Below are 25,900 nucleotides of genomic sequence, written 5' to 3' on the forward strand. Positions count from 1 at the left end.
TGCAGTCCAAAGTGTTTCGAAATGACATCGTGTCACTGAGACCAATGTGGGACTGATTAAAAGGCTTTTACCTGCTCGAGCACCGCATTTATTCACGCTGTGGTTCTCCCCCAGATGATTACAGCTTCAAGGTGAACCTCAAGGCCAAGCCAGCCAAGGGGACTTTTGCCTTCACTACCAGCTCTGGCTGAGGAAAGCTGGTACCAAAGCTTTCTGATTGTTTAAAGGTTCAAAATAGGTTCTCTGGGCCCTTCCCCTCCACGCAGGCATGGGCTGGGAACAGCTGGGAAGCGCTGCAGGCTCCTTGTCCCCCTGGGGCCAGAGGGGCTTCCCGAAGCATGGGAAGTGAGAGCAGGAGGCCAAAAATCATTTCAGAGCAGAAAGCGATCACCATTCCCTGTGTTCTCCAGGGGCAGAGCTGTGCCTGTGCTTGTGAGCTTCTGGGAAGGGGTGGTTGGCCTCCAGCTTTCACCAGCAGGCTTCAAGCCAGAGCTCTGCAGCAGCGGGGAGAAGGCACACCTCGGCCTTCAGAGCAGCACTGACTGAGCTCACGGCTGTATTTTGCTTCCCTGTACTGCAGGCAGCTCCAGTGCGCTCCATCTCTGGAGCTGCACAGAGGGTAAACACCTCAGTGACTGCCAGGCTTGGAAACTAATGTGTGTAATTGAAGTTATTGGCAAAGGAGGGGCTGCAGCTCAGCCCTCCCCGACCTCTTCCCCAAAGCAGAGGCTCTGGGCGCTGAGCCTGGTCGGGGGCTGAGCTTCTCCTGCTCCCTCTAAAGAAACAAATTCCCCACTGAAAGTGACGCTGGCTGGAGAGGATTGGAGAAACCAGCAAAAATAAGGCAGATCAAGCCTGCTACATCAGCAACAAATGCAAATTATCAGCATGGTTTTTTTCCTATTTAACGTAGTAGAAACATCCCATCCTGCAGCCAAATCAGCTGAAGGTATGATGGCAGCAAAAGCGTGCTGGGCAGGCTTGGAAACTCTTCCTAGGCAGGCTGACCCAAGAAGCTGTTGGCATAACTTTTGGTTTACTTTAGAAGGGCGGCTTATCTGTGAGGAACTGCGCTGCTCACGCTTTGCAAGGTAAGCTCAGTGCACCTCTGGGGGCTGGTTAAGGTGCTCCTTCTTTAAGATGCTGGTTACTGGTTTTTACACGCTCATCTTCAGTGCTGGATGCACACAACCGTGGCAGCACAGCAAGTGGTTGAAGGGTGACTGCTGCTTTCTTCGTGGTGCAATCATGATGGATGCCGTAGTTAAGCAAGCTCCTTCTTTGATAACTTTCCAACATCCCCCCAAAGAAAAGCAGAACAGCCAGTGAAAAATGAGCTCGCCCAAGGCCGCGATGGTAACTATCTCCAGCCCTACGGGGTTGCTGCCAGTTTCCCCAGCAACTGTTGCAATACCCGGCCTTGCTCCAGCCTGTCCTTGTGGGTAGGCCAGGGATTATTAGTGCATGGTAGAAAAGCCTTAGCTCTGGTTAAATGGAAGGCAGAAGCCATGTCAGCGCCACTAGGTATGTTGACTAAGAATTGCAAAGGCAGAGAACCCCAGGCCAGTAACATTTTCAGCCTGAGCGTCTTGTTCAGCCACTTGTAGCACGTTATTTTCATTCCCTGTACTGATCTTATCTCCTAGTACTGAATGCCAGGCCAGGCGCACATTTTCATGCAGAGCTGCCACAAGGAAGGCAAGCCCGCTTGTCAATACTAGGCAGGCACTGTTCAATATGCACTCATCAGGGACCTGCTGCAGCAGGCTCCAGGTCAGAAATAAACAGACAACTCCCAAACACTTTTAGGATATCAGTTTTTATTGGACATTGCAAGATCAATAAGAAAAAATAATTTGTACAGCTCTGTGATATAACCATTGCTGCTGAAGAGTAAGGCTACCTGTCACAAGAGAGACCTGATGCAGCCAATAGGGTGCTCCTAGCACGACAGTCTGAAAAAGCAGTGTTTTTCATCAAGAATAACTTAGAACTGTCACCCAGCAGCATCACCCACCGTGGGCAGGTCCACACAGCCTTACCGTAGCACAAATGGGGCTTCTTAGACATTACGGGTGAGCAGTCCTCTCCAAAAGGCTCCCTGCCAACCATGGTTGTAGGATCAGTTTGGTACGGTGGTTACTGACCTCCTGCCTTGCCTCTCCCTCTCTCCACTACTTTGCAGTTTCCTCCGGGCCTTGCAAGGACGCTGGCTGATGTTCAGCCATTTTCTCCATGCAGCGACTGCTACCACAGCAGCCCAATTCCCCAAGGAAAGTTTTTTGTAATAGAGAGCTGACCTGACACGATTTCAGAGGCCTTTGGTGACAGCAGTTGTCATGAGCTGATTTGTGACACCAGCTAGGAGGAGGGAACCAGAACACTTCAGGTTTCAGCTGGCAGAGTAACCCTTTCTAACTAAACCCAGTTGCTTAAGAGTGATTGAAGAGCAGCAGCTATGGATATTGCTCTAGCATTGGGACACCCACTCCATAGGATGGGCAGAGCTAGAAAAAAAGAGGCTTCATTTAACACAGTATTTTTGCTAAGCTTTTTGCCTGGAACGCTTCTTAGCAGTTTAAAAAAACAGATGCTAGGACAAAAGGCTGAATTTGCTTGGAGGCAGTGGGACATCCTCAGACTACGCAAAATTCTAGTTGGCCCCATCATTACCATCTCTTTTGCTACAGCGGGTAGGTGGGAGAAGTGCGTTCCATTTCTGGACTGAAATGCCAGAGCAAGAAAAAAATTAGCATTCATTCAGCCCCTAAGTGGAGGTCAGAATTGAGAAGCCAGTAGAGCTAAGGAGCATATCATCCGTCCTAAGACAATCAAAGACAGTCAACTTAAATCAACGCAGGGCTCAGCTGGAAAATGAAATCAATTTTAAAGGCTCTGTTGACAGAAAAGGGGCTAGTACCATGACTTGTTGTTTACCTGTACTGTACTAATGACAGTAAACAGATACAGCTGCTGGACCCTACCCCTGTAACATTTACAGAAGGGACATTTCTTATTGATACTTAAATACATCTCATAGAAGATGACTTGGGAACTAGTATCCAGTGCCATTTTGAGGTACTAACACACCATTCAGCCATCTGAGGAACATTCCTATATGAACAACCAAACAGAACATAAATAGCGTGGGTAAACAAGCTGAGCATAGAAGATGATCTATGTGATCCGAAGTGAGCTGCCCTCCCCACACAGCCACCAACTGTACAGCTACATCCCAGGCAACTTGGGGCAACATAGGACAGCTTAAACAGAGGAGAGCAACAAAGAAATTAAATGTGATAATGAAAAACTAAGAAAAAAAACAACCTTCACACAACTATTTTCCAGTATTGTTAAAAAAAATAAAAATAAAAGCAACCTTTTGACTTCCTGTGCCTACACCATGCAGGTCTCCAAGGCATTTTAGGAACAGGAGACGCTGCCCTTTTTCTGCTATTAAGTGATGAAGTGCCCACAGTATTTCTGAAGGAGTTCCATAAACTGTAGTGCAAGCAAACTGAGAAAATAAATAGCACTCAAACATTCCCTCTTATCAAAGAACAGTAACCGCAGTAAAAACTAGCTTGGTTTTTGTTTATCTGAAGTTAGGTCACCTACAACTCTTTTTTTAATATATGAAAATTTGAAGATGTGTTTCACAGCATAATTGTAGAATAATTTACACTGCATTGCCAATTCACAATTCATTTCCATTAACAGTGTACAAAGAAGGTCCTTATTTTATATATATATACTTTATAAAGTCTGGAAGATCAATATAAATACTGCTCCAGAAATTAAAAAAAGTGTTTACATCCCCGACTTGAATATTACATCCCAGTGTCCTGTATTATTATTATAATCTGTAAAAGTCTTAGCGGCGCAGAGGTTCAAGTTTTCGAAATTTCAGTGACGAGCTGGATGACAAAGCATCTTGGTTTGAAGAAGAATTCACTGTGTCTGGGGACTGGAACAATACTCTACCACGATGATTAAATACATAAAATGATGGATGGTTCCTTAATGTGTCAAACGTCCTTCAAAATAAAGGTAAAAAGTCAACGTTAATACTACTTCAGAATAGGGGCTTGGAAAGAGTCAGTCTAGGGTATACCAGCTTTTACATACACAGAAATACAAGTTTTGAATCCAAAGCTTAGGGAGACATGCTCACTTTGTAAGTCTCCTAAACCAAGTCACAGAAGAGATACAAAACCAAGATGCCTGACAAATACTGACTGCTCAATACACAGAAGCTGCCCCATGCTGCAGACAAACTTTACTTTCCTTCCCTGAGCTTAAGGGCAGCTCTGAGAATTACTAACTACATACGCACCAAATGTGACGGCCTTATTTCAGACATCACTTGTGTTAATAACTTGACAGTGTCAGCTTCCCAGCACTTTCCACGCCTGAAGCTAAGGGTTTTAGGTAAGCGATGCCAACTTGTTCAGTTTCCATATTTCCCTAGCCTTTTGGGAATGGCCAGAAAGATTACCTCTACCAACCCCGCTTCATATCCTTTCCAAAATCTCAATTCAAAATTCTTTATTTTCTTAAAATCTTTCAGGCATCTGACATTTTGCCTTGACTGAGACTGTAAGATTCCAGTAGTTCAGGCTCTTGTGAAGAAGCAATGTGCAACAGAGGGTGAGCCAGGCGTACTGCCCTGCGGTCTGAGACCATCTCATGACAGCAGTTTGTGACTGCTAAGCTCTTACTTCCCAGGCAAACATTTAATTCCTCTACTAAATCTGCTCAGCAGGATTTTGGATGGGGAAAAGCAAAAAGTTTATTTAACTTCTTCCAGTTATCTAACTCTGTCTTATGTCCCACACATTGTTGGCTTTCCCAGATGTGACTGTTCCTGTGTTACGTCTACAACATGCGTAGAAGAGCTGAGCTAAAGAGACCTGCTATTGTGCAGACGTGCTGTTTGCATAGAGCATAACGGATACATGTGTTTATGAAGAGAAGAAATAAAACATACTTATTTTTTAGTTCTGAAGTGGCATCCATATCTTTAAATTCTCCTGCGATATGTACTATCCCATAGCAGGTAACTGCAAAGGCTAGCAGAGTCTGAAGAACTATCTGTAGGAGAGGGAAAACAGATTTAGATTACTAAATATAATTGCTTTAAAAAAAAATAATCTCATCTGTCAAACAGCATCTCTTTCACTTTTTATCCAGTGACAGAAAGTGTTTTACAGAGGTGGGCAGTTCAACAGCAGGGAAACTGAGGCACGGAAAGATGGCACCAGGAGATGGTGGCAGAGCCAAGAGCTCCCGGCACCGGGCAGTCAGGCTGTACTATGGGCACTGCATCGACTCACACAGCTCCTCACCGCGATCTGGGGGACAGCACACCCTGTTCTTGCGCACTTTAGGATCTAATACTCGTTCTGAGAAACGGGTCAGCGGCCAGCCTGTGCTGCGCAGAGGTGACAGCTGCTGCTCTGTCCAAACGTCCTGGTTATGGTGGGTGTTTCACCTCCTTAACTTTCAGATTAAGCAAAAACATGATAGATAATAATTGAAGTGGAATTAAACCACCACCAAATAAAATAAAAAAAAAAAGAAAACAAAAAGAAAGCAAGAAACCCTTGCAGAAGCAGGTCGTGCTGGGCTCAGACGGGCGCACAGCCACGCCGGATAAACAAATGTCAGGCAGCAGAAGCCAGAGGGAGGAGGATGTTTATGCTGCAGGGAGTGAGGAAGGAGCCGTGCTCGGGGCTTGGGGCGAGATGTCCCCGGGTGGTGCTGGGGAAGGGGCTGGAGGCCTGGCCCTGCCCTGTGCTGGCTCTGACGGGGGCAGCCGGGCTCTGTGGGCCGGGGGCAGCTCGGGCCGAGCCGCCTCATCCCCTCCCGTCCCCACACCGCCGCCGCGGCCCCACTCACGTCGATGGGCAGCGTCTCGTCCTCCTTCTCCGTCAGCCTCATGTAGGAGCGATCTGCGGGAGACAAGCGCACGGCTGCGGACGGCCCCAAGCGCCCACGATGCCGGGCACCGGGCCCCGCTTCCCCCCCCAAAACCCCACCCCACAACATCTCCCGGTGCCCCCCCCTCCGCCCTCACTCACGCTGCGCCGCCGAGAAGGCGGCGTGAGCCAGGGCGAAGAGCCCGAGCCCCACCAGCCCCTTCCACAGCGAGGCCGCCGCCATCCCGGCCGCCCTGCCCGCCCTGCCCGCCGCCGAGGCGCCGCCTGATGGCGTCAGGGGGCCGGCAGCGGCACCGGGGACGGGGCCGGCACCGGGAGGTGGCGGCGCCTGCGCCCAGCGCCGCTTCCTGGTGGCGGCGGAGCCGGGGCCGGGGCCGGGGCCGGGGCCGGGGCGATGGCGGGGCCGCGGCGGGGCCCGGGGCTGAGCCCGGTGCCGGTGCTGGCGGTGGGGCTGTGGGCACGGAGGGTGCTGGCAGCGGGCGGGGAGGTTCGTCCCGGGGCGCTGGAGGAGGAGATCGTGTCCGAGAAGGCGGCGGAGGAGAGCCACCGGCAGGACAGCGCCAACCTGCTGGTCTTCATCCTGCTGCTCACCCTCACCATCCTCACCATCTGGCTCTTCAAGCACCGCCGCGCCCGCTTCCTCCACGAGACCGGGCTCGCCATGATCTACGGTGAGGGCTCGGAGGGGGCCGGGGTTGCCCCTGAGCTCCTTTTGGGGCTCCCGGTCCCTCCTCCCACCCTGCGAGGTGCTCGTGTTCCCCCGCAGCGGGGCTGTGGATCGAGGGTTGGGTTTTAGTGCTGGGCTGCTGTCGCCTGAGGTGCTCGGGAGTGGCCTCCCGAGGTGCCCTGGCCATGGCCAGCAGATAACGCACGGGGCTCGCCCAGGGTCACCTGGCGCGCCTTGGAGTTCGACCAGCGTAGGGCTGGGAGTTGTGCTGGGGGAATGATTAACGTGGCCACAGACGCCTATCGAGGCGAGATCAGTGGAATATGGGGTTGACAAGGTGTGTTCAGCAGCCCCCATCTCTGCTTTCTTTTTTCTCTCCCCCAGTCTGGTTGCAGGTGATGTGCCACCAAGCTCGGTGGGAGCAGAAATGAGGCTGAGCTCCCCACGCAGCAGAAACCTCAGCTCTGAAGGCTGCGGCTTGGTGCGTTCAGGCCCTTGGCTTTTGTCATCCTAACTTTCAGTTAATTGGAGGCGGCTTTCAGAACGAAGGGGTGGAGAAGCTTGCTGCAGCCCGGGGGCACAAAATATAACCAAAATACTGGGCTGCGTGTACAAATTCCTGCAAGCCCTCGGTGAGGCTGCTGCACTTGTCTTCCCCTTGTTGTCCCTTGCCCATGTGAGCGCCCCTCTTGGTCCCAGAGCCCAGCCTGTGACATTTCGGTCTCCCGATGATCCCTAAAACGCATCTTTTCCGTCTGCTCTTTTGCAGACCGCACTGAGGGAATTGCTGGCAAAATAAGGAACCTCACCCGCCTGGTCAGGCGGAAAACCCTGACTTTTTCTCTGCTGTCAAGGCTTTTGGCATCGCCCTCTCAGGTCAAGCAGCCACCATAGGCAGAGGGATGTGTTAGTTCCCAGAGGTTGGCGAGAGCTCTTGTTTTACAGCAAGCCGCCGGGAGCAAAGCAAGTGCGGCTTCTGCTTTGCCATGCCTGGTCCCCTCTGATGCTCTCAGCCCAGGGGAAGTTGGTGGAAAATGTGGAAGTGCTGCAGCAGGCAGCCTGCAAAACAGACCTTTACATCTGGGCAAAGAAGCAATTGGTAAAAAAATGTTGTCCTTTTTCTAATTAAAGAAACCTCAGCAACTAAGTCAAAACTTCTGCATCTCTTCCTGCTGAAATCCATCAGGGTTTCTGTGGAGCCTGTGCTTTTACCCCAAGTTACAAGCTGTTGCTTCAGGTGGCGTTTTACCTTACAAATTACACTGTTGGCTCAGAGCTGTTGTTGAAGAGCCGGAGTTGTTTCACAGTGATAGGCAATACGTGTTCAGCAGCCCCTGGGCTTCATTTCAGTGTTTCAAATTAGGTTCCCATACCCTGGGTACTCAACATTTAGGACAATTAAATGAGCAGTCTTGTTTCATTTCTTCTCGGAGTCTGGTGGTGGATGTGGCAGGAGCTTCTCTAAAAGTTTAGTTTCCTTGTAGTGGTTCCCGGTTGGCCCCTGGGTTGCAAACATCCCGATTGTCTGCTGGCCTGATGCTTTCAGGTGCTCGCTGCGTTTTTCTTCCCTTTTGGTGTCCGGATTAATGCTTGCCTGGGGGTTCCTGTGTGCTGCCATTGTTGTTAAGTGCCTGGATGGTAACATAGTAGTCTTTGTTTTAAATCTTAGCTCAGAAGCATTCAGTAGCACCAGAAAAAAAAAAAAAGCCCATGGGTTTTTGTTCTTTGGGATAAATGCAATGAAAATAATCTTTTGCACTTTGCATAGAAGAACTCGGTTAATTTTCCAGCTTTGCCTTTAGCTCCTCACTCCTTGCAGCTTTCAGCTGTCAGCTTCCTGGTGTCGGGTTCCCTTGCTCAACTCCCTCCCAGGGCTCACTTTTGTAAAACTTTTGGCAGCAAAACCATTTTGATACCGGTGGGGCGGCTCACGGCTTGTAGCTAGGGCAGCCCTCCGAGTGCCAGGAGCGTTCCAACCACTTCCTAAGAGGCTGTCAGCAACAAGAGGACGTACTCCAGCTCTGGCCGTGATCCCGTTAGCACAGGATTGGTTTGGGGGGCTGAAAAACCCTGCCAGCAGCTCGGGTGTGTGCCAGGTGCTGCCAGCCAGCTCCCTGATGCGGGAGGTGCGTGGGGAAGGTCGGTGCGAGGCCCACGGTGGGGCTGTTTCTACACCAGAGCTCTCAGCTTCGGGCACGGCACCCTGCAGCTTTTCCTCTAGGTGATTCTGGTTTTGTCTCAACATTAGGAACTGATGGTGTGAGGCTGGCTTGGACTGGGTGCCCGAGTGCTCTGCGTGCGCGTGGATGTGGTTGTGCACGCAGATGTCTCTTCCCACCCAGCTCTGTTTTGTGCAGACAGCTCTGCGTGTGCTGCAGGGCAAGACAAATTTTAGCAGCCCCAAGCCCAGTGGTCTCGGCGGTTATTGCAGGTTTGCCCGTCCCCTTTCCCTTCTCCCATTGCTGGGAATTCGGCTCCGGCCGGAGCATGGCTGGCACGCAGGGCTGGGAACAGCTGCGTGGGGCAGCGAGACGGCAAGGCCGACCATGGCTGCTATCAGATGTAGCCCTGCTGTGGGACAAGGATTAAGAGCCAAGAGGTGGGTGAGTCAGAATCCCTTCTAAATTTCCAACCGCAACCAAAGCCTCTCCCTCCTTCCTCCTTGCCAGGCATCTCATTTCAAAGCGGTGAGCCCTGATGTTGAAAAGTGTCTCAGGGTGGGTTTACAGCTGAGAAAAGACAGGCAGCTGCTGCAGGAGGTTTCTGACTCTTCCCTAAAGCTCCAAAATCAACTTTTTTGAAAGGGGTAGCTCTAGAAGGCTGTAGGAACAGAGTTGCAAGGGTAGGCGGTGGATGAGCCTCCTGGTTTTCTGCTTTTTTGGGGCTGTGACTTTACGCTGTGCTCTCACTGCAACTGTTTTAGGCTGCTTCATAGTCCTAAGCAGATGTAAGGACCCTCTGAAGCTCACTTTATCCCAGTGAAGAGTTTTGATCATCTGTCATGGAATCTCAGAGCTCATTCATCATCTTCTGGGTGTTCTGTCCCCATGCTGTGGTGGTCACACACCTCCCTGCCATGTGCTTAAATGGAGCCGTGCTGGGGCACCCCGATGCTCCTGACATCCTTGCCTCGCATTTCCTTGTGTTTTTACTTTATTCCTGGAGCAGGCAGGAAGCTCACAGGAGCTAAGCCCCAGCTGTGTCCCTGCTGCACATCACATCCCCTGGCAGGGGAGATGGGGGCTTTTCTTCTGGCTGTCAGCGAAATGAGCAAATGTCATCCTGGAAAGGTGCTTTCAAGGGAAGAGCAGGTGAAAGCCCGGTGGCACGTGGGGACTGGCTGCAGGAGGTGCTGGGTGAGTCCCATGGTCTCCATCCCTGCTGCAGCAGAGCTTGTGCCCATTCTCTGCTCCTGTAGGACTGTGATGGGGAAGGAGTTTGGTGTTGGTCCGGGTTGTGCCCTGCCCCTAGGAAAACGCAAAGCGAGATTTTAATTAACGCAGCAGTGAAGAGCCTGAGCATCCTCGGAGGCAAATGGAGAAGCCTTCGGAGTGTTGCCATCTCCATTTAGCTCCCACATGTTTGCAAGCTTTTTCATAAACACATGGTTCAGAAGTGGGGTTAAGTGACCCCAGAAAAATCAGAAAAACAGCAGAAAAGTAATCTAAAACCATCTCTGCTGTGCTGGCCAATGCCTGAGTGCATCTCTTCTCCCCAGTTTGAGACAGCGTCTTATGAAGGATGCTCACTGTCCTCAAAGCATTCATGAGTTGCTGGTACCTTTTTAACCCCTACCAAAAGGAAAGGTTTCGTGCATTTCTGTACTGGTGACACGTGATCCTGTCAGGCTTCCAGCTGCAGATGCTCACAGTGACCACCCCGGCAGTTTGCTCGTCTCACCCCACATCCCTCTCTCCCCAGGTGTCCTGGTCGGTGTGGTGCTGCGCTACGGCATCCACGTCCCCAGCGACGTGAACAACGTGACGCTGAGCTGCCAGGTGCAGACCAGTCCTGCCACGCTGCTGGTGAACGTCAGCGGCAAGTTCTACGAGTATACCCTGAAGGGGGAAATCAGCGCCCAGGAGCTCAACAATGTCCAGGATAATGAGATGCTGAGAAAGGTAAGGGAGCGATTTCGTGGTGAGGGATGCTCCGTGGGGTGCATGCTAATGCAGAAATCCTGTATCTGCTGCATTATGTGATTTTTTTTTATTGCATTTTTATGTTTTTACTTTGGTCCCATAAATTGTAAGCTGAATACACAACGTAATGAAGCTCTAGGTTCAGCTGATCGTAACGTGAGCTGTTTAAACTCTGGGTTGTGCGTCTGAAAGAGCCCTGATTCCTCCATACTCGCCTCACAGCCTTTCATCTGGTGGGAGTACAGCGTATTTCTTATGTCATTATTTGTGTTTTGTCCTGTAAAATCTTAACAAACCAATTAACTGTTTTTTTTGTTGTTGTTTTTTTTTTAATTTATTTACAGGTGACTTTTGATCCTGAGGTGTTTTTCAACATATTGCTTCCTCCAATTATATTTTATGCAGGCTACAGCTTAAAAAGGGTACGTGCCTTTACAGTGCCTACACTTTCAGTTCCTCTGCCCCCAGTTTTAATGCTTGCTCAGCAGCAGGCCAAGGCTGCAGAATTGGGTACGGTGTTCCTAGTACATGCAGGATGGTAGGAGGCAGGGCTGAGAGTGCCCCTGTAGGTCTCACCCATCCCTCATCCCAGGAAGGGTCAGCAACTGCGACCATTTCCAGCATGGGTTTGTGCAGGGGTATTTTAGGCCAGCTGAGCCATCTGGAATGCTGAAACACTTGAGAAGGTGGGAAGGTTTTAGGAAGCAGCAGCTCTTTGAAGTACTGATTTGGAGGGAAAGGAAAATGATCCTGTTTATCTCTGGGAGAAGGAAGGAGGTCCTATGCTGTGTTAGGAATTAGTCCCCAGGACTCGGAGCTGCACCTTGTTCAATACACCAGTACAGGAAAATGATGTGTATTAGTGCTGCATTTGCTGTGCTGGTCTGGCTGCATGTGCCATTGTGTGAGGCATTATTCAGCCAAGCTCGCACAGCTCGCAATGTTCAAGCCAGGCACAAGTTGCTGTGGGTGCTGTGCAGGTACCTATCTGTTGGCACGGCTTGAAATAAATAGTAAAGTGTAATTCAGTTTGTTTTTTTTTTCCTTCTAGAGGCACTTCTTCAGAAACTTGGGATCAATCCTGGCATACGCTTTTCTTGGCACTGCGATTTCCTGCCTGATGATCGGGTGAGAGGTTGTGGCCGGACGGGCTTTTTGGCAGGGCTGTGTGTGGACATAGAACTCTGTCCTGCAGCAAGGGCCAGGGGGGATCCCTGGGCTACTCAGCAGGGCAGCTAACGTTGCTTTTCCTGCTGCACAGTGTGCCTGCTGCCTCATTGCACAGTGCTTTCCTGTATCCCATACAGACTGCTTATACGCACGGCAAGGCAAGTTCTGCAGATCCCTGAGAATAAACAGGCACTGACTTGAAATTATTGAAAGCGGAGCCCAAACAAGTGTGAGACACACGAGTAGAGAGCAGGATCGTAAATGCATGTCCTGTCCTTACTTGCTGGAAGCAGATGCCTAGCAAACACAGATTGTGTTTCAAATTATTTATCTGTGTGCACAGAGGGAGCTAGATAATTCCCGTTCTGAATAGCAACGTGCAGGCTTGCGTAGGGTGTTTTCCACCGGAGATCCAGGGGGATTCAAGCAAACTCAGTGCCTGCATTATCTGCTCCTGGCTGCAAGTTTAGGACATTTGAAAGTCAGGCCAACTGAAAAGTCATTCCATTGAAACGTGTTAACATCAAGCATTGTGAAGCAATTGCCAGGTGATTGTCATGGTCTGTCCCACAAGCTGCTGCTTTTTTTTGTCCGTGTTGTGCTGGCAGAGGAGTCGTACCAGCTCCTCCCCAGCACTGTGCTTTGCTCCTGTGCTGTCAGTGCTTTGGATTTCATGGTCCTGCTCTCTGGTCCGAAACCCTGGTGTTTCACCAGGCTCAGCTCGTGCAATACAACTTCTCAGGGTATTCTTCTCCTATATTTGGACAACTTTAGGGGTTAAATTGGCAGATCCTGGGGAACTCCTTACACTGCAGGTACGAGTTGTTGTCTCTTCTGCTTCCACAGCTCCGTCATGTACGGCTGTGTGGCACTGATGAAGGTCACCGGGCAGCTTGGGGGAGACTTCTACTTCACTGACTGCCTCCTCTTTGGTGCCATCGTATCAGCTACTGACCCAGGTATGTTAGATGTGTTTTTTTTCCCCCTCGTTTTACCTACATTTGGTGAAGAGGGGAAGAAAGGAAGGAAGGCAGCTTTCTAAAAGGGATGTTTTGTCTTTGATTACACCATAATAACGGCACCTTCTTGAATGTCTCTCTATTTTTCTATTTGTCAGTGACTGTTCTTGCCATATTCCATGAACTCCAGGTTGATGTTGAGCTGTATGCCCTTCTCTTTGGCGAAAGCGTTCTCAATGATGCCGTTGCCATAGTGCTGTCTTCGTAAGTGTGTTCTGTTTTTATTTTTAATTGTTATGTATGTTCTGTGTTGGGCATTGGGGGGAGCCACCTGGCCTTGCTTCTGTAAAAATAGGAGCACTGGTGTTGGCCAGAGCAGATTTCCCTAGTAAGTGTCAACAGAAGCTGTAGTGATCTTCTGATCAGCCTCCTCCTTGAAGACCACTGTTTGGGAGCATGGATTGTATCTACAGCTTCCTGTTGCATGATGGATAGCTGTGTTTTTCTTTTATGGTCCATTGACCCAGCCAGAAGGAAGTTTTCATGTCTCTCTGCAATGTGAAAAGCACCACGTCTGCTTTTCAGCCTCAGGATCCTACCGAAACCCCTTGCTGATGGCTTTGCTCCTACCTGCCTGCCTTCCCATCCACAAGTACCCGCTTTTGTTTTGGTGGAGACAGTTGGTAAAGCAGCTGTCTCCTTTCTCTGCCCACTTTCTGTGCCTCAAGAAGATGGTATTTCTGGAGTTAGTATCCTGAACTGGAAAGTGGGTGCCTTTCTAAAGAGTGTTTTATAACATTCTTTAATATTTTATGTCCTCTGCACGTAGGACATATTTTATCTGCATTTCCGTTGTGTTGCCATCATGGGAGTTTGTTTGGGAATATATAGTATCTGCAGTCATGACAGGTTAACTTATAACTAAGACTAATGCAGAAAATATTTCTGGAATACTTGTCAAGCCGGCGTGCTGATTGCGTGGGTTTTACTGATGTGGAGGCAGCAAGTAACATATTGTGAGCTTCGTATCAGCACCCGCCTGAGTTGTATTTACTAAATTGAATGTTTCTAGAACTGTTTGTATTGCTCACTCTGGTTTTTATGCTGGATGTGTCACCACTGCTGCGAGAGTAAACTCTGCGCAGCCAGGTCATGTTTGAGAAGTGACACAGAGCAAGGAGGAGACGGGGGCTTGGAGCCTGCCAGGAGTCGGTGGGCTCAGCAGCAGGGCCGTGGAGTTTGTGGTGGGTCTGTGCATGCATCTGTGCCTGCACCATGTGCTCTGATCTGCCCCTTGCACTGTTTTGCTCCCAGCTTTGTAGCTCTGATTTCCTCCCTTCCTTGCTGCACGAGCTGAGTTCAGCCCCCCTCCTCTGGAATAAGATAATCTGCACCAAACCCAGCAGCCCTGAGCTGCAGCCAGCCGTTGTTTTAATGCAAGGTTTGTGTGCAGACCGGTCCAGCAGCGTGTTTAATTCTCAAGGGCTTCCAAGCAGCAAAAGAGACCCGCTGCAGCTCTTATTTGTGGTTCCCCTTTATTAAATTTAGCTTGGCACTTGCCTGTTGCATGGAAGAGGCATAAGTGGGGAGTGGCAGGGGCAGTTCTGCTTCCACAGCTTGGTGGCTGGGAGGGGTGGATCGGAAATGTGGAGGATTTGGGGGTTTTGGGGGAACACCTGGACTGGCGTGGGTGGGTGCCAGCATCGCCCTGGGGTGAAGAGGGGCCCCAGCTGTGTCCGGCCGAGCACAGGGGTTTGGTGTTGGGAGGAAGCAACACACACAAAGCCGTGGGCTTTGCCACTCCCCATCCTGTGAGGAGGTGCTTTCCAGTAGGGTTAGTGGCAGGGAACCTGATTCAGGATTTGGCTGTGTAAAGAGGAATCGAACCCAGAACCAAAAGCAGTGAGCAGTGTGGGGCCAGGCTGCAGCTTGTGGCCTCCAGGTTCCTACTTGCTCCTCCCCATTTAGTTTCTCCCTCTTGAGTTTCTTGTTAGTCGGGCAAAAAGCAAAACCAGAAGGAAAGCTGCAATAAGTTAAAGTGCAAAACTGACATCCACACAGTCAGTTATGGAGGGGAAATGAAACTTTGGATTGAAAACCAAACAAACACAAAACAACAAAACCCCAGACTGAGACCATGTTGGTGAATGGGAAGTAGGAGATGGAACTGACAAAAGAACTTAAATCTCAGGGAGAAGTCTGAAGGCTGTGGCATAAAGGACAATGGAGAAAAAATACAATTTATTACAAGCAGGGAAGTTTAGCAAGGGAAGTGACCCGTTACGTGTTGGCAAGGGTAGGGTTATCACTCATGTTGCAGAAGAATGTTGGTCTGTTATTAGGGAGGAAAGTGGCAGGATGTGTTCGTGAGACGGTAACTTTCCGTTCCAGCATAACTCAGGAGGTTAAACAGAAACAGCAGCTAGTTAAAGTTCAAGCCTGAGAGGTTTAACAGAGCCAGCCGAGGGACTGCTGACAAGGAAGTTAATGTTCTCAGCAAGTTTACATCAAAGAAAGCTAACAAGGAGTCAATATTAACACAGGATTGAGGAGATGGATAGGGGCCCGCCTGTATCGAGGCCTTTCTGGGTACCTGCTGAGGGGTTCGGAGGGAGCACGTTCAGCACAGGCCGGGGGACACCAACGTGGCTGGCTGATCCACCAACCATGGAAAATCTTCTTGATTTTCTTGTCAAAAAGAAACATTAAAGTTTGGTGGATGAAGACAGCAGCGCTGCTGTTGTGAACTGGCACTGTGCTGTTTGCCTCGCTGCCCTGCAAGGTTTCCCCTCAGAACCCAGAGCAGTGCAAAAGGAAGGTAGCACGCGTTAAACGCAGTAAAACTGAGGAACCTGCAGTTCTCCAGAGGATATTCACATCAGGTGGCATCAGCTGAGAAGCTTAGGCTGCCTACTTGGATGCATTGTGCTCCCAGAGTGCCTGGCTTTCCAGAGGCCTGATGCCAGGCCCCTAAAATGCCATCATAAATGAAGAACTGTCGCCTGGCAAACTCATTTGTAGGGGATCGTGCAAGAGATGGGTTTTGGTCTGATGCTTTATAGCATCTGGAAGGAGCAAATGCAGAGCCTTGCCTAGGCTGGTTGAGCTCAGGGTTTCTCACGCTCAGGGTTTGCAGCACTAGTAGCACTTTGCAAAGCTCACGCAGAACTGTGAAAATCTCCCTCTCCCCAGACTAAGGAGTGTTTTGCTCCTATGTGTGCTTTTTCTCCCTCTTTCAGTTCAATTGTTGCGTACCAGCCAGCGGGCGACAACAGCCACACGTTTGATGTCACAGCGATGTTCAAGTCTATTGGGATCTTCCTGGGGATATTCAGTGGGTCTTTTGCAATGGGAGCAGCTACTGGAGTTGTGACAGCTTTAATATCCTTTTTGTTGTTTCTCCAAGTGTTTACATAACAGCTTTTTCTTTTGCTATGCGGCATTTCACCCAGACCCAGTGTTTCATGATTTTATGCCTAAATGAATGAGAGGCAATGCCACAGCCTTTTTAGGGGCAGGCTGTGCAGTACTGCTACGATACACAGCAGGATTAGACATTCCCTCAGCCTGCAGTTTCTCTCCAAGTTGTCCTTAACAATCTGCAACGTCACCAAGTTCACCAAACTGCGGGAGTTCCCCTTGCTGGAGACTGGCTTGTTCTTCCTGATGTCCTGGAGCACGTTCCTGCTGGCTGAGGCGTGTGGCTTTACAGGCAAGCTCCAGCACTGCCCTGCATTTGAATGGAAATCTGCAGGGATGATGGTGCTATTGAATTTTGCTTCTCTAAGTATTGGCTGCAGATGGGACTGATCCTCTGCTTCTATAAGTTTAGTTATTTGGGGGCTTGGGGTTATTGTATCAAAAACCCTACAGAGGGTAGAAAAGCAAGAGCATACAAACCTGGGTTTGTATACATACAAAGCTGGGTGCAGCTCTGCTCCCTTTTCGTGGCCACGAGTCTAACGTGATACTCTGCTCCCCAGGTGTGGTGGCTGTACTCTTCTGTGGGATCACACAGGCTCATTATACCTATAACAACTTATCTACAGAATCCCAACACAGAACAAAGCAGGTGAGAGCTCCTCAGTCCCCTTAATCCTCTCCAGAGTTGCAGTTTAGTATTCTTTTGTTCCCTCTAGCCAGAATTAGGTGCATCTGCCAGTCTACAGCTGGATTTTGCTGGAGTCGCTCCTGCAGAAGTATTCATTGTATGGTGGATGGGCTAACATGTTTTTCTTGTTAAATCTGAGTTATGTTTAATTCATTTTTAATTTGTTTTCTTCTTTCAGTTGTTCGAACTGCTGAATTTCTTGGCAGAAAACTTCATCTTCTCCTACATGGGACTTGCACTGTTCACCTTCCAGAACCACGTCTTCAACCCTACCTTTGTGGTGGGAGCTTTTGTATCCTTTGGAGTTCGTTTTGTAAAACAAGAAGAGAAAGGGAGAGCTGCCTCATTCCTAGCGTGTGTTTTTCATTCAAATGTGATTTTTTTCCCACTCAGTCTAGCTTATTTTTAAAAGGGAGTTTCTCCTGTGTAGTGGTGCCTTTAGTTGTTTCAAGAAGATGGAGATTCTTTTCCCAGCTTTTCTGTTTTGTTTTGCTGTGTTTTCTCTGTCTTGTCAGCTTTTGAGATGCTCAGCGCTGGATGTGAACATGGTGCTGGAGCACCAAGCTTCATCCCGTGGCAGCGTGGTACAGGAGCAGCTTTGCAAATGGGGACCTGCTGACACCTCCTTGTTTCCTCTTTTCTGTGCTATTCCATTTGGTTAACGCCCCCCCCAAAAAAAAACTTCCTTTTTTTCAAAATAACAGTTAGAGCTACAGTAGTTACCTCTCAATGATGAGACGAGAAGGGATTTCCCTTTCTGCAGGCTGATGCTAGCGGAGACACTGTCAGCCCTAATACGTCTCAGAAGAGTGAGGACTTGAAGGATTTTTTTGTTTTGTTTCAGTTCTGATGTGCGGAATTATTTTCACCCTTTGCCTGCACTGAAGCAGGTTTATACAGATAAACAAAATGTTATCTTCACCGGTGCTGATGCGTGGGTTTCCAGCAGGGTTTGATGAATTTCCCTGATTAGCTTTTGCAGAGCTGCAGTAGGGTAAAGGGAGTGAAGAGCCTAGAAATGCATTTGGGTAGTTAGACTGAGATTGTGTGCTGTGCCTTTTCAGTAGGAACCGGCTAGCTTGCTGATGAAATAGCTCATTCATGAGAAAGATCATGAAATACATCTCTTATGCAAATTCGTGATGTTCAGGAAAGAACATAAAAGCTGGAAGCATTTTGCATATTATTCTAGGCTGCACTGAATACTGGCTGCAAGATTATTTTTGCCATCTGGGTGCTGGTATTAAAAGACACAGCTTCAAAGATAAAAGCAATATGAAGGGGCTGCTGATTCTTGTGTCTCGCAGGCTATGAAAACAGAAAGAGTATTAGATTTTTTTTTTTCCTCTCAACTGCTGCTGCTTTCATTTTGCTGAATAATCTTTGGGAATGGGACCTGGCTTATAGCTTCAAGCCAAACTGTGAAGTGTGGTGTGCTGGGGAATGTCAGAGGGGTTGTGGAAGCTGTGAAACCTGGGCTTTGCAAAGGACAAGTAATTCTTGTGGTGAAAAATGAGCACAGCAGGGGAGAGCATACAGTGGGAACTGGTGGTTTTTCTCTCTTGTCTAACCTGTCCTCTCATCATTTCCCTTGTTTATATGTTTGCGTTTGTCCTCTGTGATACTCCTGAATTGCAATCTGTGCTTTGCTTTGGTGAGGCAGGAGCATGCTCTTCCTACACTGCTGTAGTACTCGGAGCTGGGTTATTGTCTTTGCATCCTAGGGACTGGTGTTTGTGAAGCTCCTCGTGCTTCTGCTGGCTCAGCATGCAGAGGTGGGATACAGTGGGAGACACAGGAAGAACAGTTTCCTTAACAAGTACAAATACAGCTTGCTATCTTCCTAGGAAGAGCTGCCAATATTTATCCTCTATCATTTTTACTGAATTTGGGGAGGAGAAATAAGATTGGAACAAATTTACAGCATATGATGATGTTTGCTGGTACGTTGATACATCCTGGCCTCCAAACGTTCCTCACCCTGAGCGACTTCTTAGGGCAACATCTGGAGAAGAGGCTGGGCAGGACAGGGCTCCCCGTGGCTCCCTGGTGTTCAACCACATGGGGCAGGGGAGGCTGGGCAGTGAATATAATCTCTGATCCAGTGAATATAGGAAGCCTACAGTGAATATGGTCTCTGCTCCTGCAGGCTCACATTGCTCTTCTGCCATCCCTTCCCCTTGCAGGGCTGCGAGGAGCCATGGCGTTTGCCCTGGCCATCCGCGACACGGCCACCTATGCCCGGCAGATGATGTTCAGCACAACGCTCCTCATCGTCTTCTTCACGGTCTGGGTTTTCGGCGGGGGCACCACGGCCATGCTGTCCTGCCTGAACATCCGGTGAGCGCGGTGTGGGGCGCTCCTGGCCACCACCCCCCCACCCCGCTGCTGCGGGTCGCACGGCGCCCACGGCTGTGTGACACGAGGCGGTGTGAGGGATGCCACTGGGTGGGCAAATGGGACCAGCTGCATGGCCCTGCAAAGCTGTGGTGCCTGTTGCTGGCAAACGCTCCTGCATGTGCCCCGGGGCATCCCCCTGTGCAGAGGGAGCAGCTGCTGAAAGCGCTGCGCTTGCCCCAAAGGCAATGGGAAGATCCCGTCCTTCCCCAAGACATGCGGCACGTACCTGCCTGGCATTGCCCGTGCTCACCGTGTGCTCACTGTGTGTTTTCTCCTCCACAGAGTTGGCGTGGATGCGGATCAGGAGAATGTGGTGAGTGCAGGGCTTTGCTACTTGCCATCAGGCGGTCCTGGTAGGGGAATTTTGTGCTGTGCCCTTTGGCACAAGGGTTGTGTCAGGGACTGTGTGAATGCTCCTCTCTGCCCTGCTCCCTTCCAGCTGGGGGAGGAAGGCTTTCTAGCTCCTCTGGTGAAAGTCGAAGTCCATAGGAATCATCTCTTTTCTGTGCCCTCTGTAGTTACAATGAGTCTTCCTTTATTCTGTTTGAAAGAAGGCCTTAGAAGTAATGTTGCAGTGCTTAGTCAGTCCACGTTACTGCCACAGAACATTTGGTCCCTCGCTGGTTTTGAAGTTAATATAAAAACATGCATGACACAGAAGCTCGCTGCCTCATCCCAGTGTCCTGTGCAGGACAGAAATGCCACTCACTGCCCCATTTTATGCAGCATCTTCAGGCTTGCTGTCACCTCTGTTGTGCCCTCCTGCTTGCTGCAAGCAGCTACGTGGCTGAGCGGGGACCACTGACCGTGGTAGGATATGTGCTGCAGCCCTGTGGCATCAGGCACCACCTGCCTGGTAGCCCCCAGCTGTGTGTCTGCAGCCCAGCAGTGCTGTGGCTGTGCCTCTATAATCGATTTCAGTGCGGGGTCTGCACCTCGGAGGTTCGTTTTGTGCAGAGATGTTGATTGGGCTCTTGGAAGGAAAGTGCCAAATACAGGAGGCAGTCCGGAGCCATAAATCTGAAAGCCAAATTTCTGTGAAATATGTAATTGTATTACGTACACGGTGCCCTCGAAACAGCTTTGTGTTTTTCTCCAGCTAAAAGGAAGCCACGAATGCCCATGGCACAAGATTATTTGCATATTACATCTCAAGGGTGATTTGATGGAGGCTGGACCTGCCAGTTGCTATTAAGCGTGATGTCGGGATGCATTTGTTGGTTCTGAGGCACTTAAAACCTTGGGGCCAGAAACTGGAAGGCTCTAGCAGGAAAGCAGTTGCTCTGTGCTTGCCCTGTTTTGATGCTGCTAAATGCAGAGCCTGGTGCTGCGAGCACTGTTAGCCTGTCGCGGTGTGAGTGATGTCCTTATGCTCGCTGCAGCCCAAAGGTCTCTTCCAAAGAGGTGGTGGGGAAAGCATTTTCCTACGTTCCCCTGGGTAACCTGCCCTCAGTACATTGCTCTGCTGCTGTTAACATTTTGTTTTCTCACAGGGTGTCCCGGAGAGCGAGAGGAGGAGCACAAAGGCAGAAAGCGCCTGGCTCTTCCGCATGTGGTACAACTTCGATCACAAGTATCCTTGAACATCAGTGCCTGCCGTGCCAGGTCCCCTGTGCCCGAGGGGCTCTGTTGACTCAGAGCACAACTCCCTCCCTGCTTTGCAGATGAGCCAGCATTTGCTTCCCCATCTCACAGTTGTTTCCTGACTTGCACTTCCTCGTGTCTGTGGCTGTTTCCACCTGCACTTACTGGAAATGCTGCAGTGGCTAAGTTCAAAGCTGGGCTCTCGGGCTGGAAGGGTCTCCAGAGGGTCTCCAAAGGTCTCTGGTCCCAGTTCCCCATGGCAGGAGGATAGGGAGGCAGAGGGACATTCCATTTATAGCCCTCTTGCTGGATCAGTGTCTCTCCTCCCTTTCAAAAGCTTTGTTATGAGCTAGCAGGGGAGTAATTTGCCAGGCGGAGGGTGCAGGATGACAGGACAAGTGATGCTGGAAAACCTCTTAACAGGATTGTGTCCTGGTTCACTTGTGTCCCTCTTGCTCATTTAATTCGGTTTGCTCATCCCTTTCATTTTTGTGCTTCCAGGGTTTTGTGTTTCTTTCCTCAAGACACTGAGTTCCTTACTGTTGCATCCCACCCCTCGACTCCCCAACATCGCCGCCTTCCTTTTTCTTCCTTAACCCTCTCTGCAGCTATCTGAAGCCTCTCCTGACACACAGCGGTCCTCCTCTCACGACCACACTCCCCGGCTGCTGCGGGCCGATTGCCCGGTGCCTGACAAGTCCACAGGCATACGAAGTAAGTCCGATGCCACCTTTGGTGTCCTTTGTTTTGTGGTGTCAGTGGGGTTTGATGTGTTTACAGTTCTGTGTAGCCTTTGGGTGCTGCATCGAGCTGGGAGCCTGTGGGGAGGTCAGACACTCGGGCTGACAAACAAACACAGCCCTTCAGGAAGGGTTAAACAGCACTTCCCTTCTGTTTGTTGCCCAGAATCAAGAGCAGCTGAAGGACGATGACTCTGACCTCATTTTGAACGATGGGGACATCAGTCTGACCTACGGGGACTCCACCGTCAACACTGACTCGGTTGCGTCCAGCGGCACGTCGCGGCGGTTCGTTGGAAACAGCTCCGAAGATGCACTCGATCGGGAGCTGGCTTTTGGGGACCATGAACTCGTGATCCGGGGAACACGCCTGGTCCTTCCCATGGACGATTCGGAGCCACCCTCAAACGTCCTGGATAGCGCAAGACATGGTCCAGCATAAGGTTGCTCGGTTTAATTGACAGTAATACTTGCATATATGATCAAGAAATGTGTACTACCTAAAGTTTAATGCATGTCTCAAAATGTCTAAGCTGTATAAATATTATTTATATGGTGTCAGAAGAATATAAATATTCTCTGCCAAGCACTTGTAAAGAACAAGCTGCGATTTTAAGTTAAAAACTGTGTTGACTGCACTGTGTAGGGTGGAACTGTTTTAGCGTATGAGTCTTTTGCACACAGTGAGCTTCTTTAATGTGTGATTTGATGAAGGGTTTAGTTCCCAGCTGGGTAAGTAAAGGAGCTGTCTCCCTGTTCATCCTTTGAACGTGGGAGAGTGGGGTAGGGAGATGCTGGTGAACAGTAGGAGTTGCTTTCTGTTCAGATGAGGATTGTTTTTTTGCCTCTGATCTTTGGATAGTTGCATTTGAAATGTCAGCAAAAAGTCAGACTGCAGACTCTTGTTCGCTGTGTGGGAATCTGAACTGCGGATCCAGAGATTTTCTGCTTTTTAGTGACCGTCAGCTCTGCCCAAGCCACTGCTTTAGCAGGCTAATGTCAGACATCAGTCACGCTGCTAGCTGTGAGTGGGGGAGCCCCCAGAGTGGGATGGAGGCATGGGTCGTGCTGTAGTCACTTCTGGGAGAAGGAGCTGGTCCTGCAGAAGCTGCCCAGGGTGTGCACAGATTTTAGGGCTGAGTCTGTCTTTCAGTTGTAGCACAAGCAGCTTTGTAGAAGCAGCCATCAAATCCTGAATTGGTGACCAAATTCACATTTGGGAAGCGACCGTGTCTTTGTGCAAGTGAAGCTCCTCTGCTGAAGCCATGGATGTAGCTGAGGTGCAATGCTGCCGTGGCCCATGCTGGACCGCAGAGTCCTCGATGGCTACAGACTGACACGGTACCTCCAGGCTTCTCCAGAGGTGAGGTATTTAGCATCTAGGTAGTACTGAAGGGGAGTTGTCCATCTGTCTGTCCTCCTGTATAGTCAAAATCATTGCACTTTGTTTAATAATTCCTTAGCATTAGCATGCTGTGTGTCTGTAATCCCCACCTGATCTCTCTCATGTCTCTTACCATTTAATGAACTGTGTTTGCAAGTTGATTTTATTTTATTTTTTTTTCCCAAGGAAGAGCACAGAACAATTTGTGATTTCACACTAGTGTTACAGGATTTACTCTGTAGCTACAGGAATGGCTAAAGGTGCAGTGAAATTGTTAGCCCTGACATCTTTCTTTTCCTCCTGAAAAGGGGGGAGCACAGAAATTTACTGTATGTAATTTTATTGTCTGTTTTAGCTGCGGTTTTGCTATACAAACCTTTCAGGGTTACTGGTGCACTATAGCCTGTTCTGGAGTTAACCCACTCCGAAAGGCTTAAATAGAAGTGTTTTAAAAAGAGAATATTTGAAAAAGAGCCAGGTGAGGGTGAGCTCTCCCAGCTCCCATTAGCTTTCCTTGCAACAAACTCTGCATCTCTTAGGATCCGATCCTGAGACCGCAGAGCAGTTTCCCTACAGCTGTTTTCCCCAGCACCACCTGAGAGCTGGAGAAGACAGGAAATACCGAAAGTTTGTGTGTATATTTATAGTTGAGAAAATCAATTTTTTTTTTCATTTTCTCAGGTCTAAGTAACATTGCCTTAAATTTACGGATGTGAAACTAATTATTTTGGCAGTTTATCCCCAAGAAAATCCTTTCTTTTCCCTTCTGAACAAAAAATGTATAGGTGTTGCCATAGGTCTCCTCTAGAAGGGGGGTACGCTCTGTTTATATTTAGATAGGAAATCTTCCTTGCACCAATAAATGGCAGTCTCGCTGTTAATGTAGCTGTTGGATTAGCGCTAGCCTCTTTGTTTCCTGCTATGCAGGAATTCCATAAAGTGTGCATTTTATATGACATCTGTAACTTAACTTCACGTGTTTAAAAAAGGAAAAAAAAAAAAAAGTAGGTACATGTTGACTTTAGGTTTACTGCATCATTTCTACATCCTTTATTTTTGTGTTTTGTTTTGCCTTTTTGAAGAGGTATGATAAATAACTACCTCTTGTTTTTTCCTGTATGGTCAGACTATGAATTCAATTTACGAAGCTGACGCTGGTGCAGCCGCCGCGTCCTGCTCCCGCCGGCAGCTGCCTTGCTCCAGCTGCCAGGCTCCAGGCAGGAGAGCAGCGTGCGGGCATCGCGGGGCTCCAGCCCAGGCAATCCCAACCGAGGTGCAAACTTGCAGCCGAGCGCTGCGTGATGGCCACAGCCTAAGGTCTCCCCATAGCCTTAGTGGCATTCCTCTTTCTCTGACCCTCCCAGCTGAATAATGTGTCCACGTCCTGAAAGTTTGCCAGCACGTTACCAAAAGCCTCGGCTTTTGATGCCATTTCAATTAGTACATTTAAGAAAAAACAGTTAACAAGAGATGATTTTATGGGGTACCTGTGAACTCTGCTATGATCCATACGTCATATAAGCAGGACTATTTCAAGTAGTGTTGGTGAAAGAATGAATGTACGCTGCAATTCGTGAGCATTTTAATAAATGACTCAGATTCATCCTCAGCTGATTACTTTCTCTGTTCTGCTGCAGCAGAGAACACTTGATTGCCTGGGTTTCAGATGCAGAGCCCTGATGGTTTGTATGCTGCAGTTGGTTTTAAAGGTTACTGTAGAGAATCAAACCCTTGAGACCCTTTGCCAAGTAGATAGGACAGCCCCAAGGAGGCAGTTTACAGCTCACATGGAGATTTAGAGAAGGTGCCCTCCTTCTGTAAATTGAATTTTCATGGTTTTTGCACATGAAAAAGCATTGTAGGTAAAGTTATGGTTTGTACTAGTACTGTCAATTTGTGTGGTAATGGCATTAACCCTGTAGTTGTGGTGTTTGTGCAGCTGATCTGTGATAGCTGATGATCACTATTGGACCTTCTGTTTACACTGACTAAATCCTTTACTGTTGCGTTGTACTGTGAAAGAAGGATTATGGGCCTATAAAAGATTTTTTTTTTTCTGGAATTGTGTGTACTGTTTCATTAATTCACATGGAAATAAATCTGTAGCAAAGTGAAGACGTGCTGCTTTACATTCTTGGACTGCTTTGCTCACGGCTGTTGGCAGCCAGGGAAGGCAGCAGCTGCTGACCCCACGCTCATCCATGGACAGCAAAGCCACCCTGCAGAGCTGCATGGACCTGTGCATTACAAGGGGCATTTGCAAAACCGAGTCTCGAGCTTTACTGGACTTTTATGCCCAGAGTTTTTGTTGATTTTGCAGCTGGGATCATTGCAGCAGATCTGCTGTCCTCTGGAGGTGATTCCGCCCTCCATCTCGCCTCTACATTGGTTTTGTGAGTGCTGTGGGAGCAGCAGAAGAGGTTTGTTGTTCAAATGCTTTACAATCTTTCAATACTGAGGTCATTTGGGAAACTTCAGGAATCTGCTTTTGAGGGCTTTGTTTCAAAAAGGGCAACCTTCACTTTTCTAGGGGTATTACAATATGTTGTAGCTCCGCTTCACTGCGGGAGGGCAGCCTCTGAAACCTCATAAACCCTTGTCTTCCATCCATAGTAGTGCAGAGGTCTGTTACCTTCCTTCTTTACATAGCTGTGAGTTTGATTTTGGCAAGCAGAGGGAAGGACCACGCCACCACACAGCCGTGCCTGTACACTGGGGTCCCCCACCCTGCAGGTCCAGGTGGGCAGTACAGCGCTGGCTCACGGGCATACAGCACCAAGCCTGTGTTGAGCCATCCCCCA

The 25,900-nt window shown here is 49.2% G+C and overlaps 2 protein-coding genes across 2 annotated transcripts; one reads left to right on the plus strand and one right to left on the minus strand.

Moving 5' to 3' along the window:
• Positions 1-1,803: 1,803 nt before the first annotated feature.
• MMGT1 (membrane magnesium transporter 1) lies at positions 1,804-6,245 on the minus strand. The gene is made up of 4 exons (XM_027464992.2): positions 6,084-6,245; positions 5,902-5,954; positions 4,991-5,094; positions 1,804-4,037 (listed from the first exon to the last, which is right to left on the minus strand). Exons 1-4 carry the CDS (start codon positions 6,163-6,165, stop codon positions 3,875-3,877), a joined length of 402 nt encoding a protein of 133 aa, XP_027320793.1. The 5' UTR covers positions 6,166-6,245; the 3' UTR covers positions 1,804-3,874.
• Positions 6,246-6,261: 16 nt separating this feature from the next.
• SLC9A6 (solute carrier family 9 member A6) lies at positions 6,262-25,214 on the plus strand. Its single transcript, XM_038184653.2, has 16 exons — positions 6,262-6,613; positions 10,531-10,730; positions 11,096-11,173; positions 11,803-11,879; positions 12,768-12,880; positions 13,039-13,144; positions 16,120-16,261; positions 16,487-16,592; positions 16,864-16,952; positions 17,170-17,283; positions 18,823-18,934; positions 19,178-19,331; positions 19,674-19,704; positions 20,885-20,964; positions 21,584-21,689; positions 21,882-25,214. The coding sequence occupies exons 1-16, from the start codon at positions 6,337-6,339 to the stop codon at positions 22,155-22,157; spliced, it is 2,061 nt and encodes a 686-aa protein (XP_038040581.1). The 5' UTR covers positions 6,262-6,336; the 3' UTR covers positions 22,158-25,214.
• Positions 25,215-25,900: the final 686 nt, after the last annotated feature.

This window comes from Anas platyrhynchos, chromosome 10 (assembly GCF_047663525.1).
Source record: "Anas platyrhynchos isolate ZD024472 breed Pekin duck chromosome 10, IASCAAS_PekinDuck_T2T, whole genome shotgun sequence".
Classification (NCBI taxonomy): domain Eukaryota; kingdom Metazoa; phylum Chordata; class Aves; order Anseriformes; family Anatidae; genus Anas; species Anas platyrhynchos.